General features: G+C 42.0%; 1 protein-coding gene across 3 annotated transcripts in view; it reads left to right on the forward strand.

The window, feature by feature from the left end:
• LOC121889192 (cytochrome P450 26B1) overlaps positions 1-21,827 on the forward strand; it is a 38,240-nt gene that overhangs the window by 10,301 nt on the left and 6,112 nt on the right. The window contains exons 1-4 of one of the 3 annotated variants that reach the window (XM_042400957.1): positions 7,492-7,612; positions 9,125-9,349; positions 21,097-21,215; positions 21,456-21,612. In XM_042400957.1, coding sequence (XP_042256891.1) covers positions 7,574-7,612; positions 9,125-9,349; positions 21,097-21,215; positions 21,456-21,612 — 540 coding nt within the window. In that variant the 5' untranslated portion in view covers positions 7,492-7,573. Of the gene's footprint in view, positions 1-7,491; positions 7,613-7,926; positions 8,403-9,124; positions 9,350-21,096; positions 21,216-21,455; positions 21,613-21,827 lie in introns of those variants that run through there. The other 2 variants (XM_042400956.1, XM_042400955.1) reach the window with 2 other exon arrangements.

The raw sequence follows: 21,827 nt of genomic DNA on the forward strand, positions 1-21,827 counted from the left end.
CTCTGCGCTCGCTTTCTCTCGCTCCGTTTCTGGCGTCTCTTCCCCTTCTTCACACACTCTCTTTCTTCATTCTCTCTTTTTTCCTTTTCTCTACCTCTTTTTTCTCTCCTCTTTCTCCCTCCTTTCCTTTCCTTCCTCTCGTCCGACTCTCTTATTCCTCCTCTTTTCTCCTTCTCTCTCTCTCTCTCTCTCTCTCTATGTCTCTCTGATGCGGTGGCGTGACCGCAAAGGGACGGGGTTCATTGTCAAGTCGAGGACCTATCGCACCATTCAAACACACAATCACACACACACACACACACACACATAAAATCTCACACACTGGTTCCTTGGTATCTCTGGCACCGGCTGAATGATTGACAGCAGAAAAGAAAGAAGGAATTCCCTCACAGCCTTTGACCTCGTTTCCTCTCTCTCGCCTTCGCCTTCGTCTCTGCTGCTGCTGCTTTTTCACTTTTCATTTTTAACCTTCATTTCAGTTGAAAAAGATTCACTTTTTCGATGAATTTCGGTGCCGTCGTTCCTGCTTTGGCACTGCATTACCCACAAATCACCTGTCAGTCAAGCATAAGTTGTTCTTCTCCTGTTTATTTGACTCCAGTTATAAATCTATTTACACTATTTTCCCAAAATGAGTGCGATAACCATCTTATATAACAACATTTGACTCACCTGTTCCCTCAGAGTCGCCACACCGAGCCTGATGTGTGACCTAACGTCGCACTCGAACGAACCGCAAAGACTTCGAGCGGACGGCCGCCACGCGTTAGATAGAAATAACCATCTGTTAATGCAGTTTTTGCACTTTTTTCACGTGTGTATTCGGGTCTAAATATGTGTGAAGGCCATCAAAGAGAAATAGTGACGATATGTCAACCGCTGCAAGAGGATTATCGGCGTGTAAAGTGTTTGTGCACAGTTATAAAGTTAAATACATAAAGAACGCTGACTCATTAAGTTTTCATGCATATGTAGAATAAATCCCGTGTACGTTAAATTCATTTAGCCGATGCTTTTGTCCAAATCAACTAACAATAAGTGCTTCAACCTCTGTATCATCCCTCCCAAACAAAGACGCGTTTGATAAATTATGTTTAAGGTGGCAAACTTTCATTCTCACATCATCACTTACTGTATCTTTCATTTTCCCTCCTGGTGGCTCTTCCTCTTTCATGCAAACTATGACAAACATGAGAAAATTGTTGTTTGTTGAGTTCCTAAGTGCTATCATTCATTTCCTGCTGCTGTTAATCCCCTTATCAGTCTCCGCTTCTTCCTCTTTTCTAGAAAAGCATTGCCTTCTCACCTTCATATTTCTGTTTTAAAATGGCTTTAAATGTATAGTTTCTCTCTCTCTCCACACACACACACACTCTCTCTCTCTCTCGCTGTCCCCCCAGCTAGCCGGTGTGTGTGTGTGTGAGCCGCTGCGTTGATCTAAGTAAACATAATTAGCTGTGTTTTTTTGTCTTGCCCTAATAAAAGAGTCATTTGTTGGACATTTCCACTGCGTTACAAAGAAGACATTTATAAGCCCGAGCCCAGGTTCGCCCCCAGGCCAACCCCAACAGAACAGACGGGGGTATTTTTAGCATGGACGGCGCACTAGCTAGCTCTGCTCGGACAGTGTGTGTGTGTGTGTGTGAGAGTGTGTGTGAGTGTGTTTAGGGAGAGAGAGAGAGAGAGAGAACAAGAGAGACGGGGAGATTTTATGAGATTTTCTGTGATCGTGGTGGCATTTGTCAGAAATTTCGAGCGTTTGCGAGCGTGTAATGAAAGGTTTTGTGTGTATGTGTGTGTGTGTGAGTGTTTGGATGGCGTGTGTGGAAAATCCTCACATCAACCCCCCTCCACCACCACCACCCTTCCCCTCCCCCCCTCCTTCTCTCTCTCTCTCCCTCCTTTATTGAGGTTCTTGTAAAATATCTGATAAATCTCCGTTCAAAAAAATATAAAAGGGACTCTGTAGAAGCTGACATCGCTGGTTACAAGAACAACCCTGTCCAGACTGTAGAGCGCTGGCACACACACACACAAAGTTGAAAGAACTATACTTAAGGGGCATTCGTTATTAAACGCTACTCCTAACCCTCCAGCAGTGTGTGTGCATAACCTTACATCTGACATAACCTTCATTATACCCTTTTTATAACCTTAACTCCTGATCCTAAACATTCACCATTACATTACCTGCAGCTCCGTTCGGTCTTTTATACCTAATAATGACGCATAGGGGTCCAGTATGAAGCTGCGTTCGCCGTTCCGTCGTCGACCGCTCGGCGCTTGTATTATTTTCACTTTAATGCGAATAGGGAATTCGGGGGGGGCGAGACGGATGGAAAGTTGTCGAAAAGCAGACAGAAACGGGCAAAAGAGGAGGTGTCGTTGTGTACGGTTATAACGGGATGCAAAGGAACAAGAAATTAAAAGATTCTGTGGTAAAAAATGTAAGAAATTTGTGGCATGTCTCTTCCTCTACTGTGAAATTTCTCTAAAAGCAAACAAGCAAGAAAAAAAAAAGCATAAAAATACAAATTAAATGGAGGAGGCAGCAGCTGTATGGAGCAAAATGTGTTTCAAAAGTTGCAGGAATTTTAAAAATTAGGATGTTTAACTACACTTGTTGAGCTGCAAAAGGTAAATTAAACTTAACATGACACGTTTTAATAGAGCAGTGGTTACTTTTTGCAAAGAAAAATCATAATTTCTCATCTGTCATGTTCACCTAATGACCTCTGACGATTATTTAGGTCGATAATTTCAGCATTTTGAAGCAGCTATGTTGCAGGCATCCTTGCATCTTTAATTAACGACGAGGAAATTCCAGTTTAATACGTATTAAACTGTGAAAGTTAAACGCTGGCTTTATATTTCCAGTAAATCCTGCATCTAAATGAATCACACCACCTGCATAATCAAGTAACAAGTGCAAAATTCATGTGTGGCTGCATTTTAACAACAACCAAAAAAAAAAAAAAATGCAAAAAACAGTGAGTGCGCCTTAAACTGTTACAACTACTGACTGCACTGTGCTGGAAAAAACTGAGTGGTGTTCCCCTTTACTCACACACACACACACATAATGTTTTGTGCCTCCGCAGCCAGCTTGTACTTCTCTTAGTTGCTAGGTAACACGTCCACAAGAGAAGAAAAAAGCTTTAAAACTTTATGCCCGCCATCATTAAGAGAAACCTCTTTATGGTTTTCAGCTCACATCAGAGTTTGTTGCCTGTGACCTCCGCGGTAAAATCAGCCGTAATGTTGTGGTAGCAATTTTGGTTTCTGGGTTTTTTTGTTTTTTTTTTGCGAAAACTCCGAGCGAGTGTTTACAGTGACGGTTCCTTCGCTTCACTGACGTTTGGAGGGGAAGCGTTTCAGCCTGCGTAATCAGTGTGAAGCTGTGACGCCTGCGTCTCCGCGGCGACGTCTAGGACTGCTGTGTATGTATGTCTGTGTGTGTGTGTGTGTTGTGATCCTGTGTGCGGTTATGTACGTGTTCTCCTGCAAGAGAAGTGTGGCGTCATTACATCACGACTTTTCCATGCTTGCTCTCTCTCTCTCTCTGTGTGTGTGTGCGTGTGTGTGTGTGTTTTGCCAGATTTGGGATGGAGAGGGGGGGTGTACACTTCTCACCTTTTAAGCTAAATGTCATCCAGACCACACCCCTGGCACACACACACACAGACACACACACACACACAGTATTTTAGTGTAACTTTTTATTTTACGCACATTTTTTTTCCATTTTCTTGCAGGGACTAAGACATATGAAAACCTTCAGTATCCTGCCAAAATGTGTGTGTGTGTGTGTGTGTGTGTGTGTGTGTGAAAAGAAAATAAAGAGAAATGGAAAGAGAAAACGTACGAGGAGATACACACACGGTGCACGAAGCTGCGCACACACACACAGTAAAAAAAAAAAAAGTACACAATCGACCCAATCTGATGCTGTATCTTGGAGTGTGAAAGGGAGCCTTGTCTGGCTGCCTGAGGAACTCCCTTCAAATTGGACTGTGTGTGTGTGTGTGTGTGTGTGTGTGTGTGTGTGCGTGTGTGTCCGCAGGCCTGCCAGGCAGACATACTAAACCACTCTACATCCATGTGGCAGCAAAATGTAGCTTGGAAAACAACCCCACTCTAACACACACACACACCCTGAGGGCTCCAGAGGCCAGTCGGCGACCTGGTGTGGTGTGTGTGTGTATGTGTGTCTTTTAATGTGTGTGTGTGTGTGTGTGTGTGTGTGTGTGTGTGTGTGCATGCCACAGTAAAAAGAGGAAGTGTACAGGAGCTGTGAAAACAGTTCAGGTCAACAGTTTGTACCCAGACACATCGACAGAGAGAGAAAAAAGAAACCAAAATCTTAAAAAGATGAAGGAATAAGGGATGAAAAGAATCAACGTTTCTTTAAAAATACACCCTAAAAAGAGAAAACTGTCCATATGTAGGTGGATATTTTGGAAGTTGGAAGTTTAATTCCCTCAAAAATCACACAGCGTTTGCTTTCTGAACTCACCGTTTTGCAACTGGAAGAAATGTATTGCAGAAGTGGTCACGTCTGCTTTCTCCGACCACAGAGAGCGGCACGTAGACCAGAACGCGACGCGGGCTATAAGACAGGATGTGTTTTATAGAAACGCTCAGAAAGAAATCTCCAAAACACACACACACACACACACACACGGTGTAGATAAAATAACACGTCATGAAAAAGGTCTTAACATCTGAAGTAGCTTAAGTGCAATTACAAACACAGCTACAAAGGTGGGGCGTGTTGGGCTGAATGCTAATTAATGGCATTTTTCATCTATAAAAGCAGTCTGGCAATCAGAGTTTTCAAAGCAACATGAAACAGCGAATGGAGCTGCAAAGAGGCCGAGGCATCTGTGCTCAATTTGGGTCGAGTTCACACAAGAAAAACGTTGAGATGTGAGGTGCGTCGCAATAAGGGAAGAAAGAGATGAGCTGCAAGGAATGAAACGAAAAAAGTAGGCGAGACTGCAGACTGGTTTTCTTGGACCTCTTGGACAGTATGTGTGTGTGTTTTTTTATGCTGCATCATCTGAAAAGTTAAGAAGTATTTTTCCAACTTTTTTTTTGACTCGAGAGAAAAAACAAATCGCAAAAGCAGGGAGAAAGAAAGTGAAGAAATAAGTGTTTGTGTGGATAAAGCCTGTAAAACAAAAGGCAAGAAAATTATTTAACATGTCAAGATGTAAAATTTCTGTTGAGTCATGATACCAAACGTGGCAAAGAGGAAGAGCTGGGGAAATAAGGGATATAATTATTTAGTTGTGCGGCTCAGACTGAATGGATCAAGTCCTGATAGTGATTCATGGGGGTTTGTGTGACGCTCAAAACAATTTATCCACCGTTTTACAGCCGCAACGTGATGTCAGCATGTCCACAGTGTTTTTGTAGTTACTCTCACCGCCAGAAGGGGGCGACAAAAGTCCCGCACTGCAGCTTTAAGTGCGGGATCGTCCAGTATGTATGTCATTCCTGGGGGATACTGGGCCGAACGGGGATTTGACGGCTCATGACTTACATTTGCAGCAAAGTCTAGAAGAGATGCAGGAATGGGGGGCTCTCCACCAATCAGTTTAATTGTCACGAGCTGAACTAGTCTGACTATAAAAGTCTTCTGTGGTTTGCTTTTTGATGATGTCACAGTGAAACTTGGAGCGTTTTGTAGGCAGTTGCATAATGGGAAATGTAGGAGTCGAGTGTTTTCAGAGCTTCAACCAAACTAGGGAATAAAAGTCAGAGTATCTCGGCCTCTGCGGCTTCGATTTTGACCCTTTTCTTTTCTTAATGTGTCTCTCGTGAGTCTCTCAACTTTATTGAAGGGTTACAAACATGCTGAATGCATTTCAGATGAAAAAAATTGTAGATATTCTTCCTATTATACTTAGCTGACACTTTCATCCAGAGTGGCTTGCAGTGACTGAGCAGGTAGCAGGTTTAGTGTGTTGTTTAAACACTTACCGTCTTGGCAACTGAGGCCTTTTTTTTTTGATTTGATTGTATTAAATGTATCAAGACTTCGCTGCAGGACTCTGAGCCACAAATTACACTGTACACCAGAATCACTGTGAGGATAAATTTGTAGCTTCTAGTCAGCGGAGCGGAGAAAAATCTGAAGCTGAAGTGTTTGTGCACGTGCACACACACACACACACACATGCACACATGCACTGCTAACCACTGCTGTGTGAGGTGTGTCTCAAACAGGAAACAAACTACCTGCTAAAATTAGTTGCATTCACACACACACACACACGTACACACGACTAAACACTAAAATTATGGTTCATACACCCAGAAGCTCGCTCTCCTTCTCTGTCACACGTATAGTTTGAGGGTTACAGTAGATCTTTACGTTAATCTCACCAAAATTAAAGAGAAAATGGAAGAGAAAAGGTCTTTTTTATCTACATAATTTAAAAAAAACATGAAAATACTTAAATGAGAACAAGAAACTCGTCTCTTTTATTTAAATGTGGGACCAAACTGATTTACAGCACCTCATAGTACTGCTTCTTTGGTGCGTATGTTTATATATGTTACCAGTGTGTGTGTGTGTGTGTGTGTGTGTGTGTGTGTGTGTGTGCCTCACAGTTGTACATATCTCTTTCCCCAGGAGTACACTGGGGTCAAACCAGTTAGTGTTGTCACGGCAATTTGCAGTTAGGCCTCTGCGTGTTTGTTTGCTTTGCACGTTTTTTTTTTTTTTTTTGTGAATTTTATGAATTTGGTGTGTGTGTGTGTGTGTAAGAGAGAGAGAGAGTGTGTGTGTGTGTGTGTGTGTGTGTGTGTATCTCAACATGCATGACCACATGTATGTACTGTATCTGTTTCTCTGCACATGTGTGTGTTCACTGTATGTGTGTGTGTGTGTGTGTGTGCTTGCGTGTGAATGATATGTTTGTCTGTAAGAGGTGTGTATGCCCTATATGTGTGTGTGTGTGTGTGTGAGAGCGAGAGAGTGTGTGTGTGTAACACAGTAAGCTGCCCTCGGGCTGATATATATTCTTTTCACTCAAACAGCCCATTTACAGTTCTGGGGTCGGCTCCCTCTCGCTCTGCCGTGACCCGGACCGTTTAGAGGTCAGCGTCAAAGCTGAACCCAGGTCAGCTCGCTAACTGACTCCAGCTCGGGTCCTCTGGGGGTTTACTGACAGCCGGGCTGCTCAAACTGTGGGGCAGGGGCCCCGAAATGGGCTGCGAGGCTTCTTCTGGTGGGTCACAATGTGAAAAAGGGACGAGAGATGGGTTTTCTTTGGTATCCTCTGTGGCTCAGACGTTTGGGAAACTTTTTTTTATCAATGAGCATTTCTGTGGTCCAGTTCTTCTAGTTCAGCTGTAAATTTTGGCGTCTTCTTTCTTGGATTTTCTGTTTCGTTCTCTCTTCTTTTCAGCCAAAGAAATGATGGCTATCACTGCATCACTTGCTAACCATCTGCTTCTTTTTCTACAGTTTTTCCCAATCAAACTGGAAAAATAAATACAGATGGCAAGAGTTTAGAATTGAAAATAGTAAAGCTTTCATTAACTGGATATTGGTTGGATAATGGTCATATCTGGGATTAGGTTTTCAGTGATAATTACTGTAAGTATTAAAACTGTTAAAGCCGCATTTACCAAAACTCTAAGGTCCTGAAAGTGTCTTTTATAGTCATTGTTGTATCTGTTTGATACCACAAGTGGTCACAAGATAAACCTTGGTGGTCGCTGTATAGTTAACAGGACAGGAAACAGATAAACTTCACTTCTTCAGGGCCTCAAAACCAAAATAAAATATAAAAAATATATAAAAATAGAACAATCTGAGAAGGTTGAACCAGTCACAAGCTGTAGACGTATGAAACAGGCGACAAGGGCGTCACAAGAAGTCTTAGTCTTAGTTTCATTTTGTAAGGCTCTTCAGACTGAAAAATGACTCTTACATGTTTAAAATATGCCACAGCATCAGTAGTGGACACACACACATCAAAATTATTCTATTTGAAAGGATGAGTTGAGGCTGAAATTGATGAAACCCTCAAAGTCTCTTTGCATTCTGGTCCTTCTGGATGAAAATTTTCATTTACTGCATTTGGAGCTTGAGCTGAAAAATGTTTTGAGAACCTTTGACCTCAACTATTCAGAGGCTGATTGTCCTAAAGGCAATTTAAATCAGTTTTCATTGAGTTAACCTGATGTATACGGACTCCTTAAACATCTGCAGTCTGCTACCTTCAAGTTTACTTTTGCTCTGGGAGCAGAGATGATGGAAACATCAGTAACTTTTCGCATGTGGGGACTCTCCAGAAATGGTCCGTTTGGGCCCCAAAACCACAGAGAGAAAAAAAAATACTTACTCAGAGCTTTTAGAGGTGAAGATCAAAGCCGGAGTGAAGGTCAGAATCTAAAGGCTGGTTTAAATTAATAGCAAATGCAGAAATCAGTTGTAAGAAATGCTGCAGAGCTCAAAACTATCAGACTGGGAGAAGGACGTGAAGGTTTTCTTTTGTTAACGGTGATAGTGAGGGTGAGGAGAACGATGCGGACGTTGGGGATAATGGTGATGATGATGGGGAGAAAGATAAAGATATGGATTGAGTTGCCCACGACACGTCCGTTATGGTTTTCTCTGAGAACTGAGCATTAAAAAAGTGGCGAACGTGACCGAGTAGCATGAAATATAATATAAAATTAGAAGTGGGAGAGGTGCGGAGATGAGGGGGATCTCCGTTTCGTTGTGAAAGGGATGGGGAAAAGCGTTTCTCTAACGTCAGTGAAGCAGGGTGGAGTGTTTGGGGATTTCCTCGACAGAAATCTCCTCTCACACCTCTACTGGTAAAGGGAAATTCCACCTTTCAGCAAGTTCACAACATTTTTGGCGACAGTCGCTCCACCTACAAATCCGTCCAATCCTCATTCTTCATCGTTTTGAGTTTTCCTACCTGCTTAAACAAATAGAAATCTTTGTGAAGTGAAATTGCCGTATATGTCACGGTAGACTGTTGCAGACGGATTATCCTCTTTATGTTCAGTGGGAAAGTGAGGATTGTGTTTTCATTGAAGCCTGTAGAGCTCTAACATTGATCTATATGTCTCCTCTCTCTCTCTCTCTCTGTAGGGTTCGGGCTTCCACGCGTCGAGGAGGCAGAAGTACGGCAACGTGTTCAAGACCCACCTGCTGGGTCGACCTCTAATCCGGGTGACGGGCGCCGAGAACGTGCGCAAGGTGCTGATGGGCGAGCACACGCTGGTGACGGTGGACTGGCCTCAGAGCACCGCCACGCTGCTGGGACCCAACTCGCTGGCCAACAGCATCGGAGACATCCACCGCAAGAGGAGGAAGGTCAGTACACACATATACACACATATATGCACATGATGGAGACCTTTTGACATGCACTTCACTCCGTAAATGTGCAGCAAACTTCCCATGTTAGCATCGTGTCAAGGGTTCAAGGAGTATGCCATTGATCTCTTGACGCTCAAATACTCTAAAAATTACACTAGATGTAGCCAGCTTGGATTCAAAGTGCTTAAAATAGATTTAAACTAAGATGAAGAGTAAAAGCGAAACATTAGAGATTGAATTTTGGAGGAGTATTCCTTTTATGGAAGGCTTCAGCACAAGTTAATAACATTTAATATGGAAAGATATGAAACACCTGTTTTATTTGGGCTAATTTTTTGTTTAATTTTTTGCATTTCAAGGGGGCAAAAGAAAAAAAAAATCACCTGTCATTGAGGTAACGATATCTGCAATGTACATACTTTTACATACATTCTGCTAATTGCACAAATACAGATTAGTGTAATACTTATGCACAATTGAATTGAATGCAGTCACTTTAATGGAAAAGCTAAAGCACACCAAAGATTAAATACACCTATAGACAGAGATGTAAATACTCTTCTTGTTTCATATTTTTAAGACATAATAGATCTATCAGAGGCATGAGAGAAAAAAAAATTACATTAATCGTCAGACAATCAGCCAAATCACCTTAAATGTTCACTCTTGCCAAGTATTTATAGAATGAAACTCAAGCAAAATGTTTTACTGTACTTGTAACACGTGCATAAATATAAAAATTAAATAAAGGCGACATAATATCATGGAATTTTCTTAACTGTACGAGGTGCTACAGATTGTAAATACTACGCTGCAGAATCATGTATTTCATATGTAATAAATGGTTAAATAAATAGGTTTGAGAATCAGAGACGAGCCTCCCTACAAGCTGTTCACAGAGACAAACTCTTGTTCATCTGCAAAATAAGTGTTGAAATCCATCAGTGATGCAATCCGTGAGAAAACTGAGACTCTTCTTCCTTCATATCAGTATTTTTCCGATTCACTGCAACTCTACAGCAGCGCTGCTGCAGTCAGAACATAAAAGGCCTTTATAGAGCTTCTTTACTGCGTACCAGATACCAAATATCTCGCCGGAGTCACGGCTCTATCGTAACAAAGCTGCCGTATTCGCTCGCCAAAAAAACAGATGCCAGAAGTGTTACGTCCACACATCCACATCCAGTTTAAGACAAACACATTCTATTAAACACACATTCAGGTGCAAATAAATGCATGATGTCATCAATATTTATGCCTGGAAGTGGGATAAGTAGCGGAGACAACACACACACATTTGTCATCAGAAAGGTGGGACACGCTCGTCCGTGCAAACAGACAGAGAGAGAGAGAGTATCTGTGTAAAGTTATCCAGTCCTCACAGTCTTATCAGCAGCGTTCTGGCTGCTGAAGCGTGAGAACGACTCCTCCATCGCTCTCCTCCGCTCATCTACATGGAAAGAGAGAGAGAGAGAGAGAGAGAGAGGGCGGGGGGGGAGGGGGGGGGAGAAGAGAGACAGTGGGTGATTCCGGGTAATCCCGCCCGCCCTGGATTACTTCTTTTTTTTTTGTCTTATCTTGTCTGCTTAATTTCTCTCTGACTCTGCTTAGCATCTCTCTCTCTCTCTTTTCTCTCAGTCTCTTTTTTTCCACCTCTCTCTCTCTCTCTCTCTCTCTTTTCTATGCCAGGACCATTTCAGGTAATCAGCCACTTACCTCCGCCTCTATTATCCCCTTATCCCAGGGGTGCATACCTTCCTCTCTCTCTCTCTCTCTCATACACGCACACACACACATTTGATGAACACAAAGTCATTGATAATCACACACACACACACACACACACAGGACGAGAATGAGAAGAACAAGAAGCAGAATCTGGTGTGTTTTCCTGTAAATCAGTCTCTCGTTTTACTCTCACCGGATCCTCCGTGAAGCAGGAAGGGAGGGTGATTTTTTTTTTTTTTTTTTTTTTCCTGGAGGCGGGGTCAGGTTTCGTTGCCGCGGTGCCCGGGGACGGCAAGGGGTCGGCTGGGTCTAATCTGGGCTCTGATCCCCTCTCCGCTCCCTAGAGACCCCCGCACTAACCTCATGTAATGACCCCTGATTAGGAAGGCTGCCTCCGACACAGCACAAAGAGGGGCTTTCTGTGGGGGCCCGACACACACACACACACACACACACACACACATAACAGTACACGAAAGCATATGTGCACACACACCTGAACATTCTCAACCCTAATAGCCAGATACAGAGATGGATATAAGGTCGCTAAAGCTGATTATGGTTGTAGGTTGAAGCCCGGTGTTGCTAAGCAACCACGCTGCTTAAGTGCCTTTGAGCAAGTCAAGGAAACCCACTACCTGCCTGCTGCTCTGTGCATGACCTCTGACCTCCCTGAGGAGGCAAGAGGAAGGCGGGTTTCCCTACTGAGATCAAGTGATGAAGCATCATGTTACAAAGTCGCTGCTATGAATGAAATCTGAAATCTAAAAGTGATTAAACATCTTTTATCTTAAAAAGAAGAAGACTATTTTGAGTCTATCTAACAGTTGATAAGTGCACAAAAGTCTCAAAAGTACTCTCCGTACGGTAGCTCTGTCAGGAGAAAAAAATCAGATGTCAGACAGGAAATGATGCATTCATTTGGATAAAACAGAAGAAGAAGAAAGAAGAAGAAAATTAGCGTGATCATCATCACTGAGCATAAAACAAACGAAGAAGAAAATGCCACCCACAGAGGAGAAAAACCTCAAAAAAAAAAAAAAAAAAAAGGAGGTATGATCCTGCCCACATTTATTGATCGACAAAACCTTGACGAATAATTAACTTCACTTAACGTATTGACCCGCTGCGAGTATTGATCTCAGCGTCTCGTTCAAGGGCGCTACTTCAGCAGGACATGTGATCGCTTGTTTGACCTTCTGGCTGTTATGGGAAACAAATTAACATCCTTTTGATTACAGACAGATAAAGAGACAGATAGAAGGACAGACAGTGAAGGAAATTAGAAAGCGGGCAGAGAGGTCAGCTGGCTGGGTTTCAAAGCTTATGTAGGCGTGTGTGTGTGTGTGTTTGGGGAGGGGGGGGGGGGGCGAGATTGGCAGCACTTCCTCCTGTTTTCTGGGTAATAAAACTAAGTCAATAGACAGAAGTGAAACAACATCAACTGCGAGGAAGAATGAACGACTGGCTTACCGTCTGACCCACTGGACCAGAACTGCTCTGTGCGTTTATATGTGTGTGTGTGTGTGTGTGTGTGTGTGTGTGTGTCTACCCCTCCTTGTGGTTTTCATACGGAAAAACAATCTTCACACAGCACATTAGCCTTCGGTGGATCAACAGAGCCAGCCAGTTTCCATATAACCCCGTGTTAAGCTAGGAAACTAACTCCCTCAAAGAGCCACAGCGGCCTGGTTTTCCACTACAGGCCAACCAGGGCCAAACGAGGCCAGCCAGGGCTTTACACATCATCCTGGTCCGAAAACAACATCAAACATACTTATTTCTGCTGTGAACAAACAGATTTTTATCGCTTTGGTTTGGTTTGTTTATGAGGTCCTTGCACAGTCTGGAGCTGGAGACCGCTGTCGCTGTTTTCGCACTTTCGCCTGAAGTTTCTATGCACAAGTTCAAAAGCTACACGTCAGCCGTCGAGTCTTATATTTGTAAAGGCGGATGGGTGCACCAGTATCAAGGAAATAACAGAGGCAGAGCAAACATCACACACCACAGGGCGTCATACAGTTTCCTAACGAACTATTCTGCATGTGAGAAATACATTTAAGTGCATTTGGGTTTAACAAATCTCTTATCAAAGTTGTTATCTTTTAGCTAAATAGCACATGTGTGATTTAACTGGCAAAACTTGAGTTTGAGGTTTAATTCCTGAATGCAAAATGTTTCAACTTGCACACCATAAAGTCTTAATAACAGGTGTGTAGCACAAACATTTCTGCACCAACACAGGTGATTTTAAAGTCCTCCTACACTTAAAAATGTGTTTAACTTATTCTTACTTCACTGCCTCCTTCACATTCACCTGCTGAAAGAGGAAAGTTTCCTGAAATCTGAGTTCAAGGTGTGTACTTGTGAGCATGATTTATGACATCACAACACGTTTGGAGCCAATCGTGGTCCAGTGTGCGACTTATACATGTATGATACGGAAATTTGGAACCTTTTGACATGAACAATATTTGCATTTTTCGTAGATTCTGGGATTTTTAAAGGATTTTAACAAGATAATTGAACGTTTTTTGTGTGGGACCCTGACTAAAAGCTGGGTTAATTACACCTTTATCATCCCAATTAGTACATGGAGTCTGGTGCCATCATGTTATAACAGCAAAGCTTCACACTCCTTTAACTTGACCAGAAGAAGTAGTCAGAATAACTTAAAACACCTGCACAGGACCTTTAAAATGGGATAAATCTATTTAGATAGTTTTATATTCAGTTTTTCAGTTTTAAGCATGCAAATAAAACAAAACCAAAAGGTCAAAGCTGTAATGTTTCAAAGCAAATTCAACCTTTCTGAGCTAACTATGCAATTAAGGACCTGCAACAGTATAAACTGATAAAATAACAGTCATTGTGCAGTAATAAATGTGCTGAGATGGTCTTCAGAAAGCCCCACCTGACCTTCAGGGGAAAAACGCGCCTTTATACTGAAATAACACCAGGAGAATCCCATATACACACACATGCAACTACACACTATTGACAGTGGCAGCCAGTTCTCTATTTTCACCCCTCTGACATACCTCTGCCTTTTCTATTCCTTCACAGCTCAAATTCCCTTTTCTCTCTCTCTTTCTCTCTCTCTCTCTTTTCTTTCCTTCTCCTGTCGGCTCCACATTTTCCTTTCCCCCTTGTTTTTTCTCTTTTTTTTTTTGGAACCATCCTTCAATCCCTAAAAATTTAGGAGTGGGAGAAATAGAGGGAAGGAAAAGAGAGGAGTGAGACAGAGAGAGGGGAGGTGGGGGGAGAGATTGGGAAAGGAATGAAAAAAAAAAGACGTGGAGAGATTGAAATTGACCTCTATCTCAATTTATGTGTCACATGTCACAACTTGACATCTTCTTGACAAGCTGCTTGTCTTACACTGAATCCAACTTTTCTTTCTGTTTTTTTTCTTGCTCTGATACTCAGAAAAATAAATGATAGGTATCATCAAAGTTGCAGTTAAGTAGTTTAGAGGTGAAATCAGCATCACCTCCTTCTAACTAACAGTCTCTCACTCTCTTTTTTTTGGAAGATGATGGTGGAAGATGCACTCTTATATGTGTGCTGTATATGAGGTTCGTTGTCTGTCTCCTGTGCTTCTGCTCATCACCAGTAGAGGGCACTGCCAATTCTAACTGAGCCGAGGGCCCCTGTTCTGTCTCTCTCATCTTTGCTTTTTTTTTTTTTTTCTCATTTTGATGAGTGTCAGTGGTCAGTTTTTTATTGTTAATAGAAAAAGATGAACGCATTGTGAGTCACAGTAGAGATTCAACACACACACACACAACCACAAACCATGCATGATGCAGCACTGTTGCCTTAAGAAAACCGACTAGATTTTGGCCATTGATGAAAATATTAAGTGCAAAGTCAAGGTATTATACTGCATAAAGAGAAAAGTCAAGTTTTCCTTCAGTAAACAGTCAGAAAGTGTAAGATGTACAGTGTTTTTAAGAGTACTGTAGGGTAGATTAAACTACAGTAATGCCTCATATTCTGTGAGCTCATAAAACTTTATTCTGCAGAGTAACTGCAGATGTTTTTAGCTGAGTAAAAAGTTGAATATTTCTATATAAAAGTCTCACAAAATGGAAATTCTCAAATTAAGTGCCAGTACCTGAGAGCTGCACTCCAGTTATTATACTTTGTACCTCTGGGATCTTATTCAATTAAATAAAAACTGCATGTTCTTCGAGCTAAAATTTGAAGAACAGATTGAAATAGTTACAACAAATAAGTTACACTATGTCTCTGTTTCCGGTTTTGATTATTTAAACATGGTTTAGGGTTAAACAAAAGCTGATGTAATGTGATTTATCCTCCTAACTTCACCTGACTGCTCAAAACCTTCGCATCTAAAAGCGCTTCGGCTTCGCCATCCTTTCTCAGATCCAAAGTGACGACAGACGCAGGGGGAAAGACATATGGCGCGCTTGTCTCCTGCTTGACTAAAAGAGAAGAGAGAAAATTTTTAAAAAAGGATGTGATGAAGGGGCAGGGAGAGACGGGAAGAGGTGGGAGTAAAGAGAGAGAGAGAGAGAGAGAGAGAGAGAGGGAAGGAGGGGAAAGGGGAAAGGAGGGCAGAGAGAAGAATAAAGGAGTCTTTACATGTCTGTGGAACCAGCAGCTCGCAGCACTTTCACATAATTTAAGACATATGGACGTTATTAGGACGACCGTGTCTGTGTGTGTGTTGGTGACTATATCACTGTGTGTAAGAGTCTGGGAGTGTGTGTGTGTGTGTGTGTGTGACAGTGTGTGTGTGTGTGTGTGTCTTTAAGCCTGTGTCTTTGCGCTGCAGGCTACAGAAGACAGTCACGTTTTTGTGGTGCAGCAAAATGACTGTTGTACTGAACAACCCCCCCCCCCCCTGCCGCCGCCCCCGCCACCACCCCCGTCCTGTGTGGAACTTGGAACGTCCCAGAGTGACACTGCATAAAAAACTGTGTTTGATTGGCAGCCAGGCTGTGTAGGGAGATACCATGTATGTGTGTGTGTGTGTGTGTGTCTGACCTGTAGTTACCTTTTTGGAGACTTGGCCTCCCGTCGGCCTGCACACACACATCGACTGACTGACTCACTGGCCCTAAAGTAGCTCAACCCTGCAGCTCCGTGTCTATGTATGAGTGTGTAAGTCAAACCTGCCAACACTCCCATTTTTCCCTGGGTTTCTCCTGTATTTCGAGACCATCTCTCGCAGCGGCGCCCACCCGTTCTGTCGTTTCTCACGGGAAATTCCCGTAATTTGCACGGCTCTCAAACTTCATTATGAATAATCGTCATGCACGGATCCATAAGTTTTGTGTGTGTATGTTTGACGTTACCCGAGTTGCCAGATCATCTATGAAACACAATCTACACACACACACACACACACACACACAGTCTATGCTCTACATACAATTTCAACCCATTTGTCACCGCAACCTGGCAACCCACAACCCCCGATTCAAAGGGTGTGTGTGCGCAGACAGGCGGGCCAGCTAACTTAGCTGTTGTCAAAATGTCAAGACAGGATGGAGGTCCACCTAAAAAATCCAAATCCAAATTTGAGATATGCAAAGGTAGCAAGCGTGTGTGTGTGTGTGTGTGTGTGTATGAACAGGCAAAGTAATCACCTAAATTGACCAATTATGCGTAATCCAGCGTAGACAGGTTAAATAGCTAAATTCACAACGTTACACAACCTCTTTTAGCTTAACAAATGTTTTTGCCCAATCACTTTTCAGTCTCTCTTCAGCGCGTTTGTGGGTTGCTCTTTTAGATCCACTGAAGATTTCCTGGTGATTCTCAAACATATTTGTGTAATTCATAAATTTTGTGGCGAGTGATTAACAAATTGGCAAACAAAATCGGCTCGGTGACAGATTTAATAAATGGTTTCGGGTTAGAGTTATGCAGAAACCATCAAAGTGAACAACTGATTGATTGGTAACTGATTATATAATCAAGGAACTGAGTGACCCAGCCAATTGACCGAATGATTTACTGATAAGGAAAACCCATAAAAACGAATGAATGACTGCAGTATGTAACCAGCTAAATTTGTAACAGACTTTAAAACAACTGCGTAAAACATATTCACACATGTAATTGACTAAATAACTAAATAAATGAGTAGTTAACTAAGTAATCAATCAAATGACAAAGGAATGACTTGGCGTAATCAACTTGACTAAATACCCTACTTAAACAAATAAGGCATAGGCATCCTTTTCTGGGCCAATCTGCAACCTTGCTTTATCCTGTTACCATAGCAACCCCCGTGGGACAATCAATATAACTTTGACAGCACTGGAAGACTTCGTGAAGTTGAATCATTCTTCCAAGTTTCATCCAAATCCGATAAACGGTCTTGGATAGCAGATGAACGGATGATGATTGATCGATCGTACGTCGACAGTTCACTAACTAACCGACTTCCTAACTAACAGAAGAAGTCGTGACAGCCTTGTGTTCCTTCTCAGACTGTTTTGAGGTCAGATAGTGTGCGTAATCCCCTGTGGTCAGGGTTGGAGAGCAGGTCATGTAAGCTGATCCGTGACCAGCGGCCCCAGGGTGCGGCAGCAGAGGAAATGTAGCGCTGCTAACGTCTTAGAGCGCTCTGTGATCTGCACTAACCACTCCCTAACACACACACACACACACACACACACACATATATATACCCATACAGTGCATACACGTAATTCACACATGCACACTTTCATGCACACAGCACCAGCTCAGTAGACTATTGTTCATTCATTCTGAGGGCAACAGAGGGAGGGAAGCAGGGTTTGGAGGAATGAGGAGAGAAAGAGAGAGAGAGAGAGAGAGAGAGGGAAGAGGGCAATGGAGGAGAAAGAAAATGAAAGGAAAACGAGGTAGAGGACAAAATAAGAGCATGAGTGCCCGACTGATGGTTTGGTGGCTGAAACATGGACCTCAGGAACCACATGTACTGGCCTGGGCACAAGTCCCACTAGAAGCGCCTTTCTTCCCTCTCAGCCTCCATTCTGTCTCAATGAAAAGAAGCAGGAACACTTTGTCTTTATAACACTGTTACTTCTGTGTGTTAAGATATGGAAAATGTATTCCAAATACACTGTGCAAGTCATATATATATATATATATATATATATGTATCGATCCAGTACCAAGTCCAATAAGTACCAATATACTATGATATATATATTGTGTGGTTGTGATTTTTTGAGGGTTCATTGTGGACAGATGCTACAAAGTGGTACCATTTTGAAACATCCTATGATAGTGACTATAATCGTTGATTGTATAGTTTCTGCAGTGCTCAAAAGTAGAAGGAAAGTCATGAAAAGAACCCACGACCATGAAATATGTTGAGACAAACCACAGATTATATGCAATTACCAATTTGTGCAGGTTAGATAATAAAAAGGAGTATATAAAAACATAAAAATAACTTGAAAGCAAACCAAAAAAGGAAATAGTGAATGGACTCCACTTATAATGCGTTCTTCTAGTCTTCTGACCACTCAAAGTGCTCTACACTACATGCACTTTGAGTGACAGAGGCTGCCATGCAAGGTGCCAACCTGCTCATCAGGAGGAGTTTCTAATGTTTATTCACACACACATCAATGGCAAAGCCTTCGGGAAGAATTTGGGGTTCAGTACGTTCCCAAGGACACTTTGCCTTGCGGCCTGGAGAAGCTGGAGATCGAACCGCTGATCTTCCGATTAGTGGACGACCTGCTCTACCTCTGAGCCACGGCCACCGCACAGTACAAAGAAACTATTGTATAGGCAAAACAAATCTGGATGCGTTTGTTCAACCCACATCTTAATTGGCATTTCCAACACAATTGCAAGGCTCTTAAAGTCAACTGAATTAGAGTATTGACCGTCCGCTGACAGAAGTATTCATCTCTAATATAAAATTTGCCTGTTCAAATGTTCCATTCCCATTTCATTGAGCAGAAAATGCAAACCACGTGTACCAGTCGCCCCAACTTGCTCGACAATGTGCTGCATTGGCTTCCCGCGATTACTGGGGACAACATTTCAGATAAAATAAAACCTGAATTTAATAAGCTGAAGGATTTCACAGCTTTTTATGGCTTGAGAAACTCTCGTGAACATTGAACTCTCTAAAACTTTTCAAAAAAAAACCCACAATTGTTCCTGTTTGTCTGTTAAAGTCGACATTTCTAAGAGTTTTAAACCCATTTAGCAGCAATATGCTTCACTCTCTTCTGGTCTCTTGTACATTTAAACCAATACATTACTGTTTTGGGAAAAGCTCTAAAGGTTAAACACACCAGAATGTTATTTATCCAAATAAACCTAAGTGTTAGTGACTGATTCACATTAATATAAAAGCCCTATTCTTAGTCCGGTCCGCTCTCTTTTCTCCTCTCCTCTCCAGTGTTCTCTACTTCTAAATCATTTCCAAAACTGTTTTAAGGGCAGTTTTGGAGGTTAAATCAGATGGAATGTTATTTGTCCAAACAACACTGACGACTGGTGACTGATTCATACTAAGAAATACTACAAGCAGCCAGGAAAGACTTAACTCTCGCCCCCCCCCTCCTCCTCCTCTCTTGCTCTTTCTGTCTGTCATTCTAGTTCTGCTGACTACAGGGGAAAACCTCCACAATGTATAAGTCTCTGCTGTTAAAAAGTAAAGAAGGAGAGAGAGGGGGAGAGGGAAAGAAAGAGAGAGAGAAATTGGGGATGAATAAGGAATGAGTATCGCAGAAAATGAATAAGAATGAACACATGATGGAAAGTCTTGTCTGGGTATATTTCAAGAGAGAGAGAAGGGGATTAATGGATAGAAAATTTCTAGAGATATTACTGATTGAGAAAGAGAGCATATAGAATAAACACAATGTTATGTTTTTAAAGTACAAAAACTACAGCAATATAAGTGTTTTTAGTGCCATCCATAGATGCAATGCCATTTTGGAGGGTTATTCATCATTGATATGTACATGTGTCATATAAATTTGGTTGCAATTGCTCTCTAAGAGTTTGTCAAATGGACCATGCTTACAAAAATTTAGATACCAGTTGCAGGAAAATGGTGTGACATCAAAAGACGTCTCTGTTTTTCAGTGTTACCCAAATATTTGTTGCACCAAATATGTGAGTGGTGAAAAAATGAGGTTTTATGCAAACAAATCGAATTTGTGTAGGCAGGAATGTGTGCGACTTATATGGATATGCATTTATCATATAAATTTGGTTGCAATTGCTCTATTTGTCATATAAATTTGGTTGCAATTGCTCTCAGAGTTTGTCAAATGGACCATACTTACAAAAATTTAGATACCAGTTGCAGGAAAATGGTGTGACATCAAAAGACGTCTCTGTTTTTCAGTGTTACCCAAATATTTGTTGCACCAAATATGTGAGTGATGAGAAGAAATGAGGTTTTATGCAAACAAATCGAATGTGTGTAGGCAGGAATGTGTGCAAAAAGGTTAGATGCTTTGTAAATGGCTATATAATGGCGTTATCCAAACCAAAAACTCATCAATTCCTCCTTGGCCAATGGCTGAACTTTCCACCAAATTCCACAGAGAGTGTTGAGATGTTCTGCAAACTAACAGATACAGAATACGAACAAACAAGACAAATAATAACCCTCCCGGGTGAAGATAATAAATGTAAATATTAAAGCAGAATAAACTTGTTCTTCCTGTCATCTACTCACACACCCTGTCAGTGAGGATTTACCACGCTCAGAGGTTTCCTAAAGACATTCTGCTTGTGTGCGTGTTTGTACTACTGTAAGAAGGGTGGGGATTATAGTATACTGTATGTGTGCCTAATCAGTGCTTTTGTCCTCTGCTTTGACTTGTACCGGTTCAAACAAATGTCTCAATGCTTCCTGTCTGCGTTCCAAGTCTGATAATTTATGAGCATTTAATGAAAATCCTGGCTGATCTTTATCTGTGTCTCAATGGTTTGTGTCATGTGTAGACAGGTGCATTCACATTCTGCATTTTTAATACAACTATATGCTATTTCTGTCTACCCAGGTGTTTGCCAAAGTGTTCAGCCACGAGGCCTTGGAGTCCTACCTCCCCAAAATCCAGCAGGTCATCCAGGAGAGCCTCCGAGTGTGGAGCTCCAACCCTGAGCCCATCAATGTCTACAGGTACATTGGGGGTCCTAATGTAGAAATTGATTCTGAACAGGTAGAAACTTGTGATTAAAGAAGTAAAGTCATTGCTTTGGGCACAAAAGGTATCATGTGCAAAATCATTGTCGGAACTGCTGGACAAGAACACAAAGAAAGGGTGTAAATGCAAGTAAAGACTCATCTTTAGTCAGGTATCACATTGCATTTTTAGACGAGGCGTGACTGATCGGATGCTGATTGGTTGTCTTTCCACAGGGAAAGCCAGAGATTGTCATTCACCATGGCGGTGAGGGTGCTGCTGGGCTTCAGGGTGTCAGAAGAGGAGATGAGGCATCTGTTCTCAACCTTCCAGGACTTTGTTAACAACCTCTTCAGCCTGCCCATAGACCTGCCATTTAGCGGCTACAGGAAGGTATGTATTGATCCTCTGTTCTGCTTTCCCGACAAACTTTCTCTCATTACTGTACAAAAGTAAACTTAACTTCTGTGTTGTCTTCTCACGGCAGGAAACACAACACATTTTGTATGTGCAGAGACATTAACCTGATTAAGAAATCTAAGCAAAGCGAGCAAAGCAAACACGAGCAACAGTTGTTGGCTACAACTGGTTAACTTTCTTCTTTCGTG

Source organism: Thunnus maccoyii, chromosome 22 (genome assembly GCF_910596095.1).
Source record: "Thunnus maccoyii chromosome 22, fThuMac1.1, whole genome shotgun sequence".
In the NCBI taxonomy this organism is placed as follows: Eukaryota; Metazoa; Chordata; class Actinopteri; order Scombriformes; family Scombridae; genus Thunnus; species Thunnus maccoyii.